This window comes from Neofelis nebulosa, chromosome 7 (genome assembly GCF_028018385.1).
Source record: "Neofelis nebulosa isolate mNeoNeb1 chromosome 7, mNeoNeb1.pri, whole genome shotgun sequence".
Lineage (NCBI taxonomy): Eukaryota > Metazoa > Chordata > Mammalia > Carnivora > Felidae > Neofelis > Neofelis nebulosa.
Genome location: NC_080788.1, coordinates 112,247,953 through 112,267,044, shown reverse-complemented (window position 1 = coordinate 112,267,044; position 19,092 = coordinate 112,247,953). Strand labels below are relative to the sequence as shown.

At 43.0% G+C, this 19,092-nt stretch overlaps 1 protein-coding gene and 1 long non-coding RNA gene across 3 annotated transcripts in view; one reads left to right on the top strand and one right to left on the bottom strand.

Moving 5' to 3' along the window:
* Nucleotides 1-10,723, bottom strand: part of FNTB (farnesyltransferase, CAAX box, beta) — a 68,690-nt gene extending 57,967 nt beyond the window's left edge. The window contains exon 1 of the mRNA XM_058739332.1: nucleotides 10,427-10,723. Coding sequence (XP_058595315.1) covers nucleotides 10,427-10,570 — 144 coding nt within the window. The 5' untranslated portion in view covers nucleotides 10,571-10,723. The remainder of the gene's footprint in view (nucleotides 1-10,426) is intronic.
* LOC131517356 (uncharacterized) lies at nucleotides 10,403-14,974 on the top strand. 2 transcript variants are annotated; one of them, XR_009264545.1, is made up of 2 exons: nucleotides 10,403-10,521; nucleotides 12,352-14,974. It is a non-coding gene; the product is annotated as an uncharacterized LOC131517356 (long non-coding RNA). The 2 variants fall into 2 exon arrangements; XR_009264544.1 differs by lacking the exon at nucleotides 10,403-10,521 and adding an exon at nucleotides 10,707-10,798.
* The last annotated feature ends 4,118 nt before the right edge of the window (nucleotides 14,975-19,092 follow it).

Below are 19,092 nucleotides of genomic sequence, written 5' to 3'. Positions count from 1 at the left end.
TTAGCCTTTGGGATAGAATTAAGGGAAGCAGTCCTAACAACAGTTTAATATATACAGGCAAGATCTATAACCAAGTTCCTTTTAAAAATTTTATCAAAATCCTCACTTTAAATACAGGAAAAATGACATTAACTATTAAAAAAAAACAAACCAAAGTTACCTCAGTCATGAAAACTCTGAATATATAGTTCTCAAATCAGAATTAAAAAAAAAAAAAATCAGCTTCAATACTGCATAGGGATGCTGAAGCGTGCCCACTTTCCCTGAACTCTCACTTTATCTTGGATTTCCACACTTCCTTTCTACCCCAAAGGAACAGACTATTCTATTCTAGTCAATCTCTCCTTTCAGCATGAGAACCCCAAAAGGCAAGGCAGTTACCAACGGGGACAATACAAAGGCTGATTAACAGCCACGTAACAACAGATAATTTTCTTTTGCATAAATAGCAAAGGGCCCATAGGTTCATCTCCCTTGGGCACAGGGCACACAGTTCATGACCATGTTAATGAAAGTGATATGACTCTTTTGGGAGGAGGATGACGGCGTAAAGCATCTGATCTGTTTCAGAAACATTGCTATATGAAACGTTACAAGAAACGTCACCAGGATTAGTCACCAGAAGATTTAGTTTTAAGGGATTAGCTCTTCAAAATTTTTAAATAGCCTGGAAAAAAAAAATAAGTTTGACTAATTCAAATCACACACACACATACACACACACACAAAGACATAGAATCTTGAGGAGGGGGTGCCTGGGTGGCTCAGTTGGTTGAGTGTCTGACTCTTGATTTTGGCTCAGATCCAGCCCTGTGTTGGGCTCTGCACTGACAGTGTGGAGCTTACTTGGTATTCTCTCTCTCTTTCTCTCTCTCTGCCCCTCCCCTGCTTGCTCTCTCTCAAAAATAAATAAATAAACTTAAAATAAAATAAAATAAAATAAAATAAAATAAAATAAAATAAATCCTTTAATCATCTATATGACAGAAATTAGGTAGAGGGTAAACAGATGCTATCAACTGTTCTGTATACTTAATTTTTTTATAATAAAATGTTGGATGACGTGATTAAGGATCAAAACAAAACAAAACACTTAATACCCAAGTTTCACCATGACTACTTTATCCAAGCATAAGAAAGATTTTTGAAAAGATAAGTACATTTGCAGACACATATACAAAGCATCCATATCCTAACCTGGCCTTGACTTTTGTACTTCTGTGGCCATCTTTGCCTCACCCCATTTTAGCAAGAATCCTACAAATTGGTTTAGCCAGCATCCCCCATCCCTTTTTTTTTTTTTTAATTCTGAAGTTAACACACAGTGTAGTCTTTTTTTATCTAATAATTTATTTATTTTTTATAATTTACATCCAAATTAGTTAGTATATAGTAAAGCAATGATTTCAGTAGATTCCTTAATGCTCCTTACCCATTTAGCCCATACCCCCTCCCACATCCCCTCCAGCAACCCTCAGTTTGTTCTCCATATTTACGAGTCTCTTCTGTTTTGTCCCCCTCCCTGTTTTTATATTATTTTTGTTTCCCTTCCGTTATGTTCATCTGTTTTGTCTCTTAAAGTCCTCATATGAGTGAAGTCATATGATATTTGTCTTTCTCTGACTAATTTCGCTTAGCATAATACCCTCCAGTTCCAACCACGTAGTTGCAAATGGCAAGATTTCATTCTTTTTGATTGCCAAGACATAGAGTGTAGTCTTGACTTAAGGAGTAGAACCCGGTGATTCATCTCTTATGAATCCCCGATCCTTATTATCTGGTCATCCTCAGTATCTGACTGGGTTCCTCATCCTCCACTGTCCCACAGTGATGTCTGCTTACCCTGCCTGGCCTGCCTTGAGGAGGAATCCTGCTAAATTGGATTAGCTAGAATTTCTTTCTCCTGACGAGTCCTCTTAGTAGGTTTCCATCCACCAATCCCTCCATCTTGCTCCCTGACTATAAATTCCCACTTTCCCTTGTATTCAGAGTTGAGCCCAATCTCTCTCCCCTACCACAAACATCACCATGGTAATAAAGTCTTGAATACAGACTTCCTTTTACAAGTGTCACAAGTAATTTTTCTCCTCATAATACTACCTATTGGGATGCTTGTATGGCTCAGCTGGTTTCGGCTCAGGTCATGATCTTACAGTTTGAGAGATCGAGCTCTGCATCAGGCTCTGTCGCCTGGTTGGGATTCTCTCTCTCTCTCTCTCTCTCTCTCTCTCTCTCTCTCCCCCTCCCCCCCGGCTTTGTCTGTCCCTCCCTCGTTCACGTGCGAAAGCACTCTCTCAAAATAAATGAACATTTTTTAAAAACAAAAATAAAAACAAACAAACAAAAAGAACACAACACCACCCACACCCACCAGCAGAGTCACTAAAGTTGAAAAAACCAACAACACCAAATGTTGGCAAGTTGTGGAGCAACCAGCGCTCTTATTATACAATGTGGGTGAGGGTATAAAATGTACAACCACTCTGGAAAAGGCCAGCAGTTTCTTATAAAACTCAGCATACACCCACCGCATGATGCAACAATTCCACTTTTAGGTCTCTCCTCAAGAGAAATGAAAATATATGCTCACAAAAAGACTTCTACAAGGATGTAGCATTGACAGCAGCTAATATCCAAAATCTAGAAGTAGCTCAGTTGTCCAAGAAGAGGGGAATAGATCTTAAAAATCAACAACTGTGTTAAAAAGAAAACCACAGGCCCAAATAAAGTCACTTATGCTAGGCCATGTCGCCAACCTGGGGCTTAATCATCTAACCTAACTGCACTTTCAACCTCCCCTAGAAACGTAATCTTAACCAGTCAAGCATTTTCTGGTCAGTGCCAATAAGGTAACTTGTCACATGGGCCCTCTCCATGGACGTGGCCATGGAAAGGGTGACTGCCCAAAATAAACCTTTCTTTCTGTGTATGACTTCTTTGTTCTACTTTTTTTTTTTTTTTAACATTTATTTATTTTTGAGACAGAGAGAGACAGAGCATGAACAGGGGAGGGTCAGAGAGAGGGGGAGACACAGAATCAGAAGCAGGCTCCAGGCTCTGAGCTGTCAGCACAGAGCCCGACGTGGGGCTCGAACCCACAGACTGTGAGATCATGACCTGAGCCGAAGTCAGCCGCTTAACCGACTCAGCCACCCAGGTGCCCCCTTTGTTCTACTTTTTAAAACTTCTCCCTTTCTGTAGCTCTTTGGAGTTCCTTTCTACCTCCTAGAATGGATGCTGCCCAATTAATGAATTGTTTAATAAAGCCAATTAGATCTTCAAATTTATTCAGCTGAATTGCGGTTTTTACCAGATCAGGTGGGATCCAAAGAAAAACCTGCAATGGCATGAGGAGACAATGAGAAGCACAGGTGTGGTGCCCTGCAAGCCCTTTTGAGTTCATGGTCTTTCTCACCATTCCTGAGGGCCACTGGCAGGCTCCTCTCCGTGGAGCTCCCCATCTGATTGGCTTCCCAGTCTAGGGTTACTGGTCAGTCTAGCCCCAGTCCTTAGCCCTTGGTTCAATCCGCAATTCCACGTCGGAATCCTTTCCCTAGTTCCAGTCCACAGTCTCCATTAATGGAGTCTGCTGGCTTAATCCAGACTGGACGTTACCGGCGGTGTGCACAGGGCCTGCTATGAGCCAATCTGCAGTAACTTCTAAACCCCAGCCCTTGGTTCCGTCTTCAGATTCCATGCGGGGAACTACTGGTGGCAGCTGCAAGTCTCCCTTTGTTTGGAATCAGCCCACAGCCCCCATTCTTTGAGGTCTGCTGGTTCAACCTTTTCCCCAGTCCCTAGTTCTCTGGTTACTGCTGGTGTCCACAGTTCCATTTCCTCAGTACTGTTGCTTTCTGTTATGGGCACATGAAGTAAAAGCTTAAGTCAAAGAAAAATAATAAATAAATAAACAAATGAAGGGGATCCTTAAGATCTAAAGAATTGAGTGCTCACCTTCTGGTGCATCTGCTTATTTCATATCTAAGAACTATGGTCCCAGAAGCCATAAATAGATATTTATGTTTTGAGTCCTAAAGAACTTGGCTTGGTAACTGTTAGGAGCCCCAAAATAATGCCAGACAGAAAAAAGCCAGTCAGAAGCACAGAATACTCTCCATTCATGGATAAGTGGTAAAAACCAACTAATGCATTTGGTACTTTGTCTTCCACAGCTTCCATCCAAAGCCGGTCTAATGATGCACTAACTTTCATATCATGGACTATCAAGTTCCTTCTTCCACATCTCTCCCTCTCTCCCAGAGGAGGACCCTTCCAAAAAGCAGATTTGCTGCCTGAGACTCATGCTGATGCTGCAGATACAGTGAGTGAAAGAATTATTAGATTAAATATAAGGCCAAGATTTCCCAGAAAAAAAAAAAAAAACCCTCAGGAAAAAGAAGTCATTTTATAAGCAATCCTTACAATGTACCTCTTCCTATAGGAAGTCCTCCCAATCCCTTTATTTTAAATACAAAATACCAGTTGGGGTTGATGTATCAGCCTAAAACAACCTCAGTCAAGGTCTGGTTTGGGCTGCTTATAAAAAATAAGCTGATGGTACCAAGGAAAGATGACAAATTAAGCACAGATTTAGCAATTATTCCTGAGGCTACGGACTCACACTAAGCGCCCACTGTAAACCCTTTTAAAGATCATTTTAAAAAGTAAATAGTAGCTGAGTAGCAGTGATCACAGATACACACCTACGGGACACATTGTAAAAGAATTCTACTGTTACAAAATCGGGTAGTTGTAACTTGGGATAAAATTATTCTTACCCATAATCAAAAGGGATTTATCTCAAAAACCTGAAAATGTGGTCTGGAAAAATACATTGGTTGATCCAAAATGTGGCTCCAGCAAGATAAAAATACTAAGGGCAAAAATGTATGTGAAGATTTTGGAGAAAAATTTTTTATAAATAAAGAGGAAAAACACTATTTCTAAACTACTGTGATTTTACAAAGGATGTGATTCTAAATAGGTACATGTACCTAAATTTAAAATGTAAATTTTGCAAGTAGGCATTCGATATGTTCACCTACATACTTAAAAGTACACGTATTTTCAGGGCGCGTGGGTGGCTCAGTCGGTTAAGTGTCCAGCTTCAGCTCAGGTCATGATCTTGTGGTTCTAGAGTTCAAGCCTCATGTCAGGTTCTGTGCTGACAGCTCAGAGCCTGGAGCCTGCTTCAGATTGTGTCCCCCTCTCTTTCTCTGCCATCCCCCACCCCGCCCACTTGCACTCTGTCTCTCTCTCTCAAAAAAACAAAAAAAACTAACATTAAAAAAAATACACATATTTTCAAGTGGACCAAACCTTTTTTTTTTTTTTTTTTTTGTCCTTTTTAATAGGAAAAATGGAGGAGTTTGATATTTGGAATTGTCTTATAGTTGAGCAACATGGTACATGCTGAATTTCAATAAAGCAAAACTGATTCACCACAGCTAGCCTACTAACCACATAACCAAGCAGAGCTCTGGTTCCTTCTATCAGAAGCACAAAAAACTAATAGGTTTGATCACATTTAGTGACTTGTTTCACCCCCATTTCATAATCGTTCAGAGATTATAACTTGAAACAAGTCAACAGTAGGTGTCCAGGATTCATTCCTGGACCCTTGACGTCCCCTCCATCAGGATCTGCAGTGGCACAAGGCTCAACACTTGAAGCCAACTCCTCTGCCTATCTCTGCATCCCTCCCCACCACCCACCCCCAATTCCATTGGCCTCACCCACCCAGCTGATCTAATTTCCTACCACAGCCAACCTGCTCCCTCCATTCCCAGTAAAGTGGAGTTTTCCCTCCTAACAGCTCCTCTGACTGGAATAGCTGTCCCCCAACTCCATCCTTTACAACCCAACATTCTCCAAGAAACTGTCCTGACCACCTCCTTAGCCCACAACACCCTGGCTTCCACTCCCCAAACCCTTGTGCAACGCAGGCATAACTCAGCACTTACGTGCTCTTGTAAATTATTCTGTGGTTGCTTCAGGTATATTCTTTTTTCTAAGAGAAAATAATTGTGAGAGCAGGAACTAAGACCAATGATCCTTCCAGATATCCTCCACAGTTGATTGTTACTTGACTGAATGTTGTCTAATGACCTCATGCCATTTCAAGTGGAGGATGCTTTGGTCCCTGTTCAAGGACAAATTAAAAGAAAAACAGGAGTAGTGCCTTCTGTAAACAACTCTTTTTGGCAAACCTCTGAGTCTGTGCCAGTATTAACCTATGGCCTGAGTCACAGAGCATTTGCCATGGGGTGATTGCGGATAACACAAAAAAAGGAAGAAGACCACATCCTGCTTTCTAGAGTTGTAAAAGGTTCTCCATCCACCCAACCCATCAGTGAAAGAGCTTGTCAAAGTAGAAATCTTTAAAAATACCCAGAACTTGACCACTCCTCACTGCCTCTACTACCACAGCCCTGACACCCATCACCTGGAGTACTGCAACAGCCTCCTACCTGGTTTCCCTGCACCTGTCCTCACCTCCTCACAATCTCCTCTCAACAGGGACCTACATGGGCCTGTTAAAATACTGGTCAGATTGAGTCAAAAGTCTCAGATCATAGACCAGTCTGACTCCTGGCAGGAAAATAGAAGGCACATTCAAAGTGGGTGATTTGAGGAGAGTTTATAAAGGAACTAGTTACAAAGGTGTGGGCAAACACTCCTTTCCTAAGGGAAACCATAGGAGAGTGCAGTACTCTGGGGCAGGCAACACAGGGCTACTCGGTCCCCTGCTAGGCATGGAAGTGTGAAGAGAAGGAGTGAAGAGGGCACCAGGGAGCTCCTATGGAAGGTGTCTGATAAGAGTTATGAGTGCCTCGGGGCGCCTGGGTGGCGCAGTCGGTTGAGCGTCCGACTTCAGCCAGGTCACGATCTCGCGGTCCGTGAGTTCGAGCCCCGCGTCAGGCTCTGGGCTGATGGCTCGGAGCCTGGAGCCTGTTTCCGATTCTGTGTCTCCCTCTCTCTCTCTGCCCCTCCCCCGTTCATGCTCTGTCTCTCTCTGTCCCAAAAATAAATAAAAAAATGTTAAAAAAAAAAAAAAAAAAAAAAGAGTTATGAGTGCCTCCACTCTAAACACCCTGCAGACCGTGCAATCCTGCAGGAAAGGAGTAAATGTGCTGATCTCATTCTCCCTCCCTCTCATCCCCTATCAATACAAACACAGCCAAATACACCCAGAAGACATAAGGCCAAGGGAACCTGTCCATGCAGGTGACCTCTTGGGGCACATTTGTAGACAGGGTGGAAAAGGGTAGAGTGGATCTGGGGAGGTAAAGAGAAAACTATCCAGCCAAATGGCTTCCCATCACAATCAGGGTATTTGAAAGTATACTTACAATGGTCTGTAAGGCCCTACAAGATCTGACCTTATCTCCTATTCTCCTGTTTACTAATCTCTCTCCTCACAGTGGCTCTCCACTCACCGGGCACTAGAAGGCCTCAGGTCCTTTACCACTTACTGCTTTCTCCGCCCAGAATGCTTTTTCCCCAGACACACACGGCTTGCTTCCTTACTTATTTCAGGTCTCAGTGCAAGTGGCAGGCACATCATCAGAGGCCTTCCCTTACCTCCTTATATAAAACTCTTCTGCTCCTACCCGACCCTTTCCTGGCATACTCCATGTCTCTTATCCTACTTTCTTTTTCTCTACAGCACTTCTAAGTAAATTAGATAGATACATAGATAGATAGATAGATAGATAGATAGATAGATAGATAGATGGATGGACGGATAGATTTCCCCCCATTTTGTTGACTGCCTCCCTGGCCCAGAACAAAGTTTCATAAAGGCACCGACTTGGCCTCTTTTGTTCACTGCCTTATGTCCAATGCCTTGAACAGTGTGTGGCACATAGAAGGCACCCAAGTAGTTGTTGAACAAATAAAAATGTGAATGAATAGTACAGAAGAATCCATAGCTAAGAGCTCTTTATTGTTTATAGGTTTAAATTCCTATAATCAAAGTGTTGTTGAACAAATAATTAAGTCTCCTGATAATCAGATAGGAATCAGGAGACAAACATTTGTTCCTATTGGCAATGGCACAAAATTGAACCCTGTTGGTAAATCCCTATGAATAAATGGACAGAACCGAAAGAATAACAGTAGTATCTTCTGTAGACAACTCCTCCTGATGAAGTTTCTTATGAATATATATCATCATTAACCTACCAAACTAGTACTTCTCTAAGCCTCGGTTTTCTTGTCTGTGAAATGGAAAAGGATTGAATGATACAATCTATATGGAGGGCATTTAGCACAGAACTGGGACCCAGTAAATGGACACTACTGATTATTAGTGCTGGCACTGAGGTAAACATTAGTATGAGATATTATATCATCTTCCTACTCTCTGGAACCGTTTATCCCAGACTTTTAAAATGTGAGCTGGAAGAATGACATGGAAAAGACATATAAGATGCTCTATTATCGAACACACAGTAGAGCCTAGATTTGAAAGACACCATATTATAACTATGTTCCATATCAGAAACCTAGCTTCCACACCCAGCCCAGGTCTTGGCTGACCCTTTGGCAGCCCAGAATCTTGCTCATTCATTTAAAAAAAAAATTTTTTTTTAATGTTTATTCATTTTTGAGAGAGAGATACAGAGCGTGAGTGGGGGAGGAGCATAAAGAGAGAGAGGGACACAGAACTCGAAGCAGCCTCCAGGCGCTGAGCTCTCAGCACAGAGCCTGATGCAGGGCTCAAACTCACGAACTGTGAGATCATGACCTGAGCTGAAGTCAGATGCTCAACCGACTGAGCCGCCCAGGCACCCCTTGCTGCATCCATTTTTGCATCACTTATTATGCCTAGACATTTAAAATATAAGTGCTAGTGTTTCTTGGCAGGAACTAAGCAGGGGCACTTCACTGGGAAAAAAAAAAGTAGTACAGGAAAAAGAGAGCAGATCAGTGAAACTCCTGTTAATGTTCCTGTTTTTGGCTTGCCCCTTAAACATGGAAGTCTGTTCTGGTCTCTAAATGAACAGACCAACTTCTGATTCCCTTTTCTCTGCTAGTATTCTATCCATATTCTTAAGTGCTGAGTCAGTTCAGTTAACTACATAAAAAGTAACTTAATAGTGTTACATCACATACCAAGGAACAAGCTTGACCTGAATAAACTCTACAGTCTGTTACTTAGGAACACTGCAAAGATCCTGTAGGTTTCATTGGTGGAAGATTTCTTTGCAATCTTTACAAAAGGTTTCTGTAGAAAGACACACTGGTGGGCTAAGCTGGGGGGCTAGATTCAAAAGGTAAGGGTTTCCTTTCAATCCTAAAACCTATGTAGCATCAATTCCAGTTACAATATTCTTTCTGCTACCATGTGTATAATTGTCTATTCAAGTCCTTGTTTTTTTTGTTTTTAATTTATATTTATAGTCATAAATATACAATATGATAACTATCACTATGAATTTTGCCTAAATACAGGATTCCAAATTCAGGTATGAAAGTCAAAGCAGGTCCCTCCAAGGTTAAGCCTGGAGACTGATCTTAATAGGAGATCTTATTTAGAAAGCAGCCTGATGCTTATTTGTTAGTGCTAAAAAGAACCATCTCAACCACTTCTAAGGACAGGCAAACATTTCCACAAGAACTTGGGAACAATTCCAATTGCAGAAAGAAAAGGAAAACAAAACTAGAGTTCACTACTCATTCCTCAAGCGCTTTTCAAAGTGATAGGTTTGAGGCCTCAATGAATGAAGGATAAGTCGTCTAAAATTTCATTTTAATTAGCGCTTTTCAAATAGTGCTGTTTTCCTGTCTGTTTTCCTCAACCAAGCTGTGCCATGCCCATGGTCAGGAAAGGTTTTATTTCTTTGTACTTCCAGCGTTGAACATCGTGAGTCCAATACTTTGCTGGTGCTCAAATAACATGCCCACCCACGAGGTAGGCCCTACAGGATCTGGCCCCGTGGGTCAGAAATTAAACAGATCATGGAATGGCATGATCATGGAACGGCAGTCTGGCCGCTCCTCTTCCCCTCTATGTCCCCAAACTACGAGCAGGTGAGAAAAGTGCACTATCCATCCGAGAACCTCCCAATGTCCCGGCGGAATGAAACAAGCTGCCTGACCCGCCCGGGGTGCTTCAGTCCTCCAAGGCACAGAACACTATTCTCTCCGCTTCCTTAAGCAGAGAGGACCCAGGTACTGTCCTCTCCTCCAAACCCAGCCCTGAGAATGACCCCTCCCCAACCCGGCCGCACAAATGCTCCATTCCCAAGCCGAAGCCTGGGCGCCCAGAACTGCCCAGAGCTTCCCAGAGGGGAGGCGCCGCGGTGCACTGTGGGAGTAGTAGTTCCCCGGTGAGTTTCGCACCCCGACGGCCCTGCGGACCGGACTCTCGCTCCCAGAAGCCCCCGCGCGGGCGCCTCGCTCAACCCGGCCGCCTCACCTGTTCTATGGACGTGACTGTTTCCACCGAGTCGTCCTGCAACCGCTCCCGCGCGTGCTCCGGCCTCAGACTGTACAGCGGCTCTGACCACACAGGTGAGGAAGATGGAGGGCAATAGTAGGTGAAGGAACTCGGAGAAGCCATGATCAGGAGAGCAGCGGGCGGTGTATAGTACTCCCTTCGTCAAACAACAACGCGCATTGAAACTCAAACGGGCTAAGGCGCTACGGAGAGCGAATAGAGTCAAAAAGTCTTTGAACGCGAATTTCTCTCCACCCACCTACACATCTTAAAAGAGAGAGTTATTGGGATGCTTCCGCCCCCCATTGGGCAGAGTTGCTGCTGCAGGAGACTCAGCTTCTTGGCGCGCAAGTAAGGGAGGACGTGCCTGTCCATCTGGATTTCATTTCAGAGAGATGGTGTAGGACGCCTCGATTCGTTACGCAAAGTAACACACGCACGCAGGCACACTTCAATATTGTGCTAATTGCCACTTAATTGTAATGACAGTAGTTCGCAGTTTCGAGTGCCCAAGAACTGTGAGTGTAACCGTAAAAACATTTGACAGCTCTCCTGACTCAGACACTCTATCACTAACAGCATTCTGGACACCTTTGGGTGCATGACAGCCGCCCGGGGAGAAGCCGGTGGCTTCTCAACAAGGGAATTGCTTTCTCGTTACTGGCGCGATGATGGAGGGAAGGGGCGTTGTAGTTGTTTCCTATCCCCCAGGGAGTTACGATGCAGTAGTAGGAAGTAAAGTGCAGTAGCAGGAACAAGTATAAGTGAAACGACAAAGGAAATATTCAGTAGTTTTTTGGGGAGCACCTACTCTATGTCAAACACTGCGCTAGGCCCCAGGAATACAAAAGTGAACAAAACAAACAAGGCTCCTGCCCTTGGGAACCTTACAGTCTAGTGGAATAGACAGAATTAATGAATGAACACAATATATGAAGACTTGTGATAAATGGTATGAAAGAAAATCACAGGGTCTACAAAAGAGAGGAAAGGAGGAGGGGACTAATTAGAGTGAGTGGTCAGGCCCAGCCTCTTTGACGTCTGTCTGAGACCCAAAAGATGACAAGGAGCCATCCACATGAACCGTATGAGCTCCACTAGAGGAAGGAACAAGTTTGAGAGAACATTGCCACGAATATACATATGTATGTTTATTAATTCTGATAATTTAATCTGAAGGTGTTCAGAATAAAATTCTTACTGAGTGGGATTAATCATCATATACACCTCCATAAAAATGTTTAAAGTTGTGATTTTAGGAAAATCCTATTTTGGACAAGGAGTAGAAGAGAATCTCTTTAAGGGCCCACATCAAAAGGACTACATCAAAATTATAATACCAAGAGTTGCAGCAGGGCAGAGGTGCTATATTAACAGACTTTCCAGATAGACTCAGACAACGTCCTGCCCAGAGTACTTTACTCTGTTCCCACTCATTTCCAAGTCCCATGTCTTGGACCCAAGGAGCTGCAGTGTGGTATTTCACAACCAAATATTCCCCTCTTATCTGTCTCTGGTGTTAAATAGACGTGCTCAGAAAGATTCTAAAGCTGAGGCTGGGATGGCCTAAAGGCCTCAGGCAGGTAAACTATCACCATGCCCATTTCAGTGGTAGTGTTGCTGAGTTAAATCCTGTTGGTGGCAGGATGTTTCTAAATCTGAGAATAAGAGGCTCTGTGGGTTAGGGTCAAGGATGTGGCTGCACTATACTTCCCTCTCTATTGGTATCTTATTGTCTTTCCCTTAGTTCTGTTTTGGAAAAAAAAAAAAAGGTCTGATAAGGTCTGAGTCACATCTAAGGATTCAGCCTTTGTAAAGAGTTGCTTTGCAGGCTAGAAATTTAAATTGAGCTACTGAAAGAGTAGCTGGAATTGTTTTGTAACAAATTGTTTTACCTGTTACAGGTGCACCTAAAGCAATTGCAAATTGTATTTGAGAATAGAAATCCGTTTCTGAAATGCAGTCTCCTCTACAATAGGATCCGAAAGGGACATGGCAAGAGTCTCCTGCAGGATGCTGTCTATTCATTCAATAGGTATTTATTGAGTACCCATTATGTGCTGGGCACTGAGTTAAGTGCTGAGGAGACAGTGGTGAAAAAGCCAGACACAGTCTCAACCCTTACAGGGCTCATGATTTACCAGAAGAAACAGACATTAAACAATTGTTACAAAATTGACCATTTCATTACAGTTGGGGGAAATGGCATGAGGGGGAAAAGAAGCATAGGCCATTGTGAGATTGTGTAACAGGGGAAACTTACTACGGTAGCCTGGAAGATCAGGAAAGACTCACATGAGGAACTGAATTAATGAAGGCAGGGTAAGGGGACACCCCAGGCAGAGAAAATTCAGTGACAACCAAAAAAATCAAGTGAAACATAGAATGAAAAATATGAGGAGTTTGTACTCTACATAGCCCTGAGAGGACTCTTCAGCCTTGGATCAGCAATGGCCCACCAGTTATCCTTCCTCTAGGTTTGATAAAACCACTGATTCAAGAAGCAGAATGAACATAAATACTGGCAGTATGGCAAAGGATGATGTACTTAGAGGAGAAAATAATGATAATTAATAGCAACTCCAGCTTGGAATACAGATGGTTTGTGTTTATTTTACTCAAATGCCTGATCTCTTTCTAAATTAAGCTGTGAATTGTAGTTGTTTCTTTAAAAATAATATAAAATGTTGATAGTACTGTTTTGTATTTTCAAGAGCAAGAAAACAAGAGAAAAAAAATAATGACCTAAATGAACCACTAGAGGTCGCTCCTGACCCTAGAGGAAGCTTCTCCAGTAGGCTTCAAAACTGCTCTCACTGCATTAGTCACAGAACCCCGTATGTCGGCATGAATTGTTTCTTTTAATATAATATCTTGTGAAAGTATGTGATCATACACATCTTGGAAAGATTAGAAAATGGAAATAACTGATCCATTATCCTGCTAGATTATTCGATTTTCTCTCCACATTTCCTCCTCTACCAGCATTTGTGACCTCTTATTCTGTCCTCCCTGGTCCTCCTGTTTCCCTGGACAGAATGACTGCCCAGCTCTTTCCTACATAGGGCCAGCCCCCCCACCTCTCCTCATGTGCAGCCCCGCCCCTCATGCCCTACCCCAGGATGTCACTCCAGCAGTTCTCCCTTGCCTCTCTTAAAACATCATATCCCTGTACTTGATTATGTCCATCACCCTCAAACAGGCTACTTCTCCATTTTGGGGGAGGGAGGGGGAGATATTTTTAACCCTTTTGCTTCCACCCTCCTTCAGCTACCTTCCTATTACTCATTTCCTCCCTACCAATGTCTCTAATTCCTCTTCTCCAAGTACCTCTTGAACCCATTCCCATAGGACTTCCCCAGCAACTCTTGTCAAGTCCCAGTTAAACTCCATGTTGTTAAATCCAAGGGCCAGTTCTCAGTCCTTATCTGTCTTCCTGCTTGACTTCCTAGCAATATCTGTTATTAACATTCCCTTCTCACCGAAATATTTTCTTTTCTGTAATGTCTAGCACTAGCCTTTGCTACTGCTTCATCTTCCTGACACCTTAACTTTGGAGCACCCCAGGGCTCTGTCTACACTCATCTCCTGTGAACTCGATTAGTCTCAATGTTTTAAATACCACCATTGGGTTGAAAATTGCCTCATTTATATCTCCAGCCTGGATCTCTCTCCTGAAGTCTGAGTTCATATCTAATATCCTGTTTTCATTTTCACTTACATAGCTAACAAGCATCTCAAATAGTATGTCCGCAACAGAGCCTTCTGGCCTTCCCTTCCAAACCTACGCACTCAGTCTTCCCCATCTCAGTTATGCTAACTTCATGCCTCCGCTTGGAGTCCATTCTTGATGCCTCTCTTTCTCTCACTCCCCATAAATCCTGTTGACGATATATCCAGAATCTGACCACTGCTTACCGATTCCATTGCTAGTGCCTCGGTCCAAACCAGGTTACTGTTACGTGGATTCTTACACTCATCTCTTAACTCCTCATTTTCCTTGTTTGTGCTCTTGCCCCCCATGCAGCCGAGTACAAACTCAAAAGCCAGACTAAACCTTTTCAATATAAGCAAAGTTACCCTTTTGCTCAAAGCTTTCTTCTCATCTCACTCAGAGTCAACATCAGGGTCCTTAACCATGGCCTAAAGGGCCCTAATGAGCTGGCCTTTTCTCCTTGTACTCTCCTACTTGCTCACTCTGTCCCCTGCAGGGGCCGCCTTCCTTTCTTTGTACACTCCAGGCACATGCCAGCCTCAGAGCGCTTATGCTCACTATTCCCTCTCTGTAGTGCTCTGCCCCCAGGTATGGACGAGGCTTGTCTGCCCACATCTTATAGTCTTTACTCAAATTCTTTACTTAAATTCCTTTAACTTCAGGCCTTTCCTGACCTCCACATATAAATTGAAATGCCATCATCCTGCACTAATACTGTCTTTATTTTTCTCCATAGCACTTTATCACCAGCTGACAGACCTTATGTTTAATGCATTTATTTTATTTACCAGAATAAAAGCTCTCAAGGCAGAGATTTTTGTATTGTTCAGTGCTTATTCTCTGGCACATAACAGGCATTGAGTAAGTTAAATGATTTGAGTGATTTCCAGTCATTATAATAAACATTTGAATATTCATTTCTGTAACATACTATAGAAGATAATAACAGTGAACATAATACTAGCCTTATCTTTCAGGAGCTCACTAGCTAATAAAAATAGGTACTGTATAAATATAAGATAAATAAATATATTTAAGCAAATATAAAACATTTAAATCTATAAACAAAATAAGACAGTATATATACAAGCTACACTGGGAGAATAGGAAAGGAGCAGTTAATTTTAAAGTTTTTTTGGGGCGCCTGGGTGGCGCAGTCGGTTAAGCGGCCGACTTCAGCCAGGTCACGATCTCGCGGTCCGTGAGTTCGAGCCCCGCGTCAGGCTCTGGGCTGATGGCTCAGAGCCTGGAGCCTGTTTCCGCTTCTGTGTCTCCCTCTGTCTCTGCCCCTCCCCCGTTCATGCTCTGTCTCTCTCTGTCCCAAAAATAAAAATTAAAAACGTTGAAAAAAAAAAAAAATTTTTAAGTTTTTTTAAAGTTCATTCATTTATAATCTCTACGCCTAATGTGGGGCTCAAACTCATGACCCCAAAATCAAAAGTCACATGCTCTTCTGACTGAGTCAGCCAGGCACCCCAGGAGTAGTTAGTTTTAATCTATTTAATGAGGATAGCACTTTAATATGTAACATTTGTATTTAGTAATATTTTCAGTAGAATAAATATTCTCTGGTAATAATTTTTTAAGTTTATTTGTTTTGAGAGAGAGAGGGAGAGAGCACACCAGCACAGGAGGGGCAGAGAGAAAGGGAGAGAGAGAATCCCAAGCAGGCTGTGCACTGTCAGCACAGAACCTGTCGAGGGGCTGAAATTCATGAACTGAGAGATCATGACCTGAATGGAAATCAAGAGTTGGATGCTTAACTGACTGAGCCACTCAGGTGCCCCTCTGATAATAATTTTTAAATGACTATGCTAGAATTTGGAAATTGTGAAATTCTATTTTTTATTCTTATTTCCTGTAGCACACAAAAGGAAATATAAAAGGCTTCAAATCATTCATAAAAGAATAGCTTTCTGAGTACAATGATTTTATGGCACAGGGAACAACTGCCCTTCTCAGAAATCAATAAATCGCCAGTTACACATACCTGCATTATTTTATTGTGTCATGTGTTTGATATAAAATTAATCAAATTATATATTATTCATCATTACCTATACTCTATTACTGAAAACCTGTATGAAAGAATTGACTCTTAGTCCTGGTTGATCGTGGCAAAAACTATTTGACCAGCAGATACAAAATTGAAGCCAGTTAAAGAGCACTGTTCGCAATGACAAGCCTGAGACCTGACTTGAAAAACTGTTGAGAGATAATGCGAGGTATACACTCCAGAGCGTACTGGTGACTCTCAACCCAGGCTGTGCCTTTGAAAACACAGATTATCCCAGGCACCAGCCCAGGCCCACTGAGTCAGAATCCCTGGGGCTGGAGCACTGGCACGTGCATTTTTTAATGCTCCACACGTGATGCTGATCCACAGCTGGGGTTGGGAGCCACCAGGAACCTTTCTGTGTGGCAGAAATGCTGGCTGTCCACCAGAGTTCTGCTCCCCTTCCATAGCAGGTAGTCACAGCTGGGCACTGACTGCCCAGCAGTCCCCCTGGCATTTAGGCAGGGCTTTGTAAGTGAGTTCTGACCGGTGGAACGTAGGCAAAAGTGACATCCACCACATCCAGGCCTAGCCCTTTAAAACCTACTTGACCGTCCACTTCCTCTCTTCCCCTCTCCCCCAGCAGGATGTCAGTGCCCAGGGCAGCCCTCCATGTTCAAAAGAGCCTCATGCCAGGTGTCCTCAAAGTTCAAAATCTTAACAAAGAGATCCTTGGTGTTTTACTCTGCTGGACAAATGACCATAATCCCTTTATAGTTATTTTCTGGATAAATATTGTGACCTCTTTCAAATGCATATTAAACAAAATTTTTTTTAATATTTATTTATTTCTGAGAGAGAGAGAGAGACAGAGCGTGAGCAGGGGAGGGGCAGAGAGGGGGAGATACAGAATCCGAAGCAGGCTCCAGGCTCTGAGCTGTCGGCACAGAGCCCGACACGGGGCTCGAACCCACAAACTGTGAGATCATGACCTGAGCTGAAGGCAGACACCTAACCGACTGAGCCACCCCGGCGCCCTCAAATGTGTATTCTCACTATTCCTTTCAAATAGCCTTTTTCAAGTTTGCTAACTTATGAGCACAGGGTCAACTCTCTTCTTCCCTGTTAAGTGTCCCACAGTTTTGTCTTCCCTACAGGGTGTCACAAAACCCCTCCTCCCCTGCTGTGTACAAGACAGTCTTAGAGGGGGTCTTAGGTGTATAGTTAGAAAAAGAAAACCTGGGGGCGCCTGAGTGGCTCAGTCGGTTAAGCGTCCGACTTCAGCTCAGGTTATGATCTCACGGTCCATGAGTTCGAGCCCCGCGTCGGGCTCTGGGCTGATGGCTCAGAGCCTGGAGCCTGCTTCCGATTCTGTGTCTCCCTCTCTCTCTGCCCCTCCCCCGTTCATGCTCTGTCTCTCTCTGTCTCAAAAATAATAAACGTTAAAAAAAATTTTTTTAAAGAAAAAGAAAACCTGTAGTCTTGAAGTGTGAGGGCCTTGGAATGTGGTACTTCCCAATCCTTAGTTGGTGAGCACTTTCCTCCATCCTTCCTGCAAGGCAGATCTTACAAAATGCAGTGTGTTGCTTTTAAATTGAGTCCACAGTGGGGGTCTTTATTGTAGGTAGCAGATCTCTGCCACCCTGGGTGCCTAAATGACTGTGGAACACAGCCATCCCCGCTCCCACCTCCTTGCTGCCCATCAGACTTTACCTAAGAGGAAAGTCTTTATATGTGAGCACCTGAGATTTAAGGGTTTATCTGTTACAGTATCCAGATACATATAATGACCCATTCCTACATAGATTCCTAACTGCAGGTTATATCTTGTCCTTCCCAAACATAGCTTTGACCATAAAAGTTGGGTATGACATACATTGCCTGGTTGGTGGTTACTAGTTATATCTCTCAGTTCTAGTCTCATAAAGGGAAGAATCTTCTGAGGTTTTCCCGTCATGAAGTCCTCCACATTGACATGCCCGACTACCTATTAGGAAGCCACAGGAAAGACAACTTTCATGTCCTGTTCTGAGATAATGAAATCACTCCTAAAAACTCTGTGCACAGGAAATATCTGATGAGGCTTGTGGATTTATTCTTCGTCATGGGCTGATTTGTGTCTCTCTATTTCATATGTCAGAATGTGACTATTTCCAAAGATAGAGGCTTTAAAGAGGTTAGTAAGGTAAAATGAGGTCCTTTGTTTGGGCCCTAATCCAATGTGACTGGTGTCTTTGTAAGAAGAGGAGAGTAGGACACAGAAAGGCACAGAACATATGAACATGAAGATGGCCAGGTGGAAGGAGAGAGGCCTCAGAAGAAGCCAACCCTGCCAGCATGTTGACCTTGGACTTCTAGCCTTGAGAACTGTGAGAAAATAAATTTCTATTGTTTAAGCTACCCAGTGTGTGGTACTTTGTGATGGCAGTCCAAGCCGACTAGTACGGTCTTGAAGGTGGTGGCCAGGACAGCAAGGACAACCTGAAATGGTACTGTGGGACATTTTGTGTTAGCTTGAATTAGCATCATGTTTCTTTCCTTTGGTCCCCAACCCCACCCCACCCTGCCCCCCACCCATCGCTTCTCGGCCTTTTGGCTAAGATCAGGTATGGTCCCCAACCCCAGTATGACAACTTACTTTCTCCCCTCTTCTATTATTTGATTCTCTTTCCCCCTTTCTCTATGAGAGAGAGAAAGGAAAAAGGATGGGAGCACCTGCCTGGCCCAGTCAGTAGAGCATGAGACTCTTGATCTCGGGGTTGTAAGTTCAAGTTCCTTGTTGGATGTAGAGATTACTTAAAAATAAAACCTTAAAAAAAAAAAAGGAAAACGAATGTGAATGAACAGAAGACAATACTGAGATGATGGGGAAGGGGAGCTGTCCTGTTTCTTCTAATCCTGAGATAAGGCAGAAATCCTCCTACAAGGTGATCA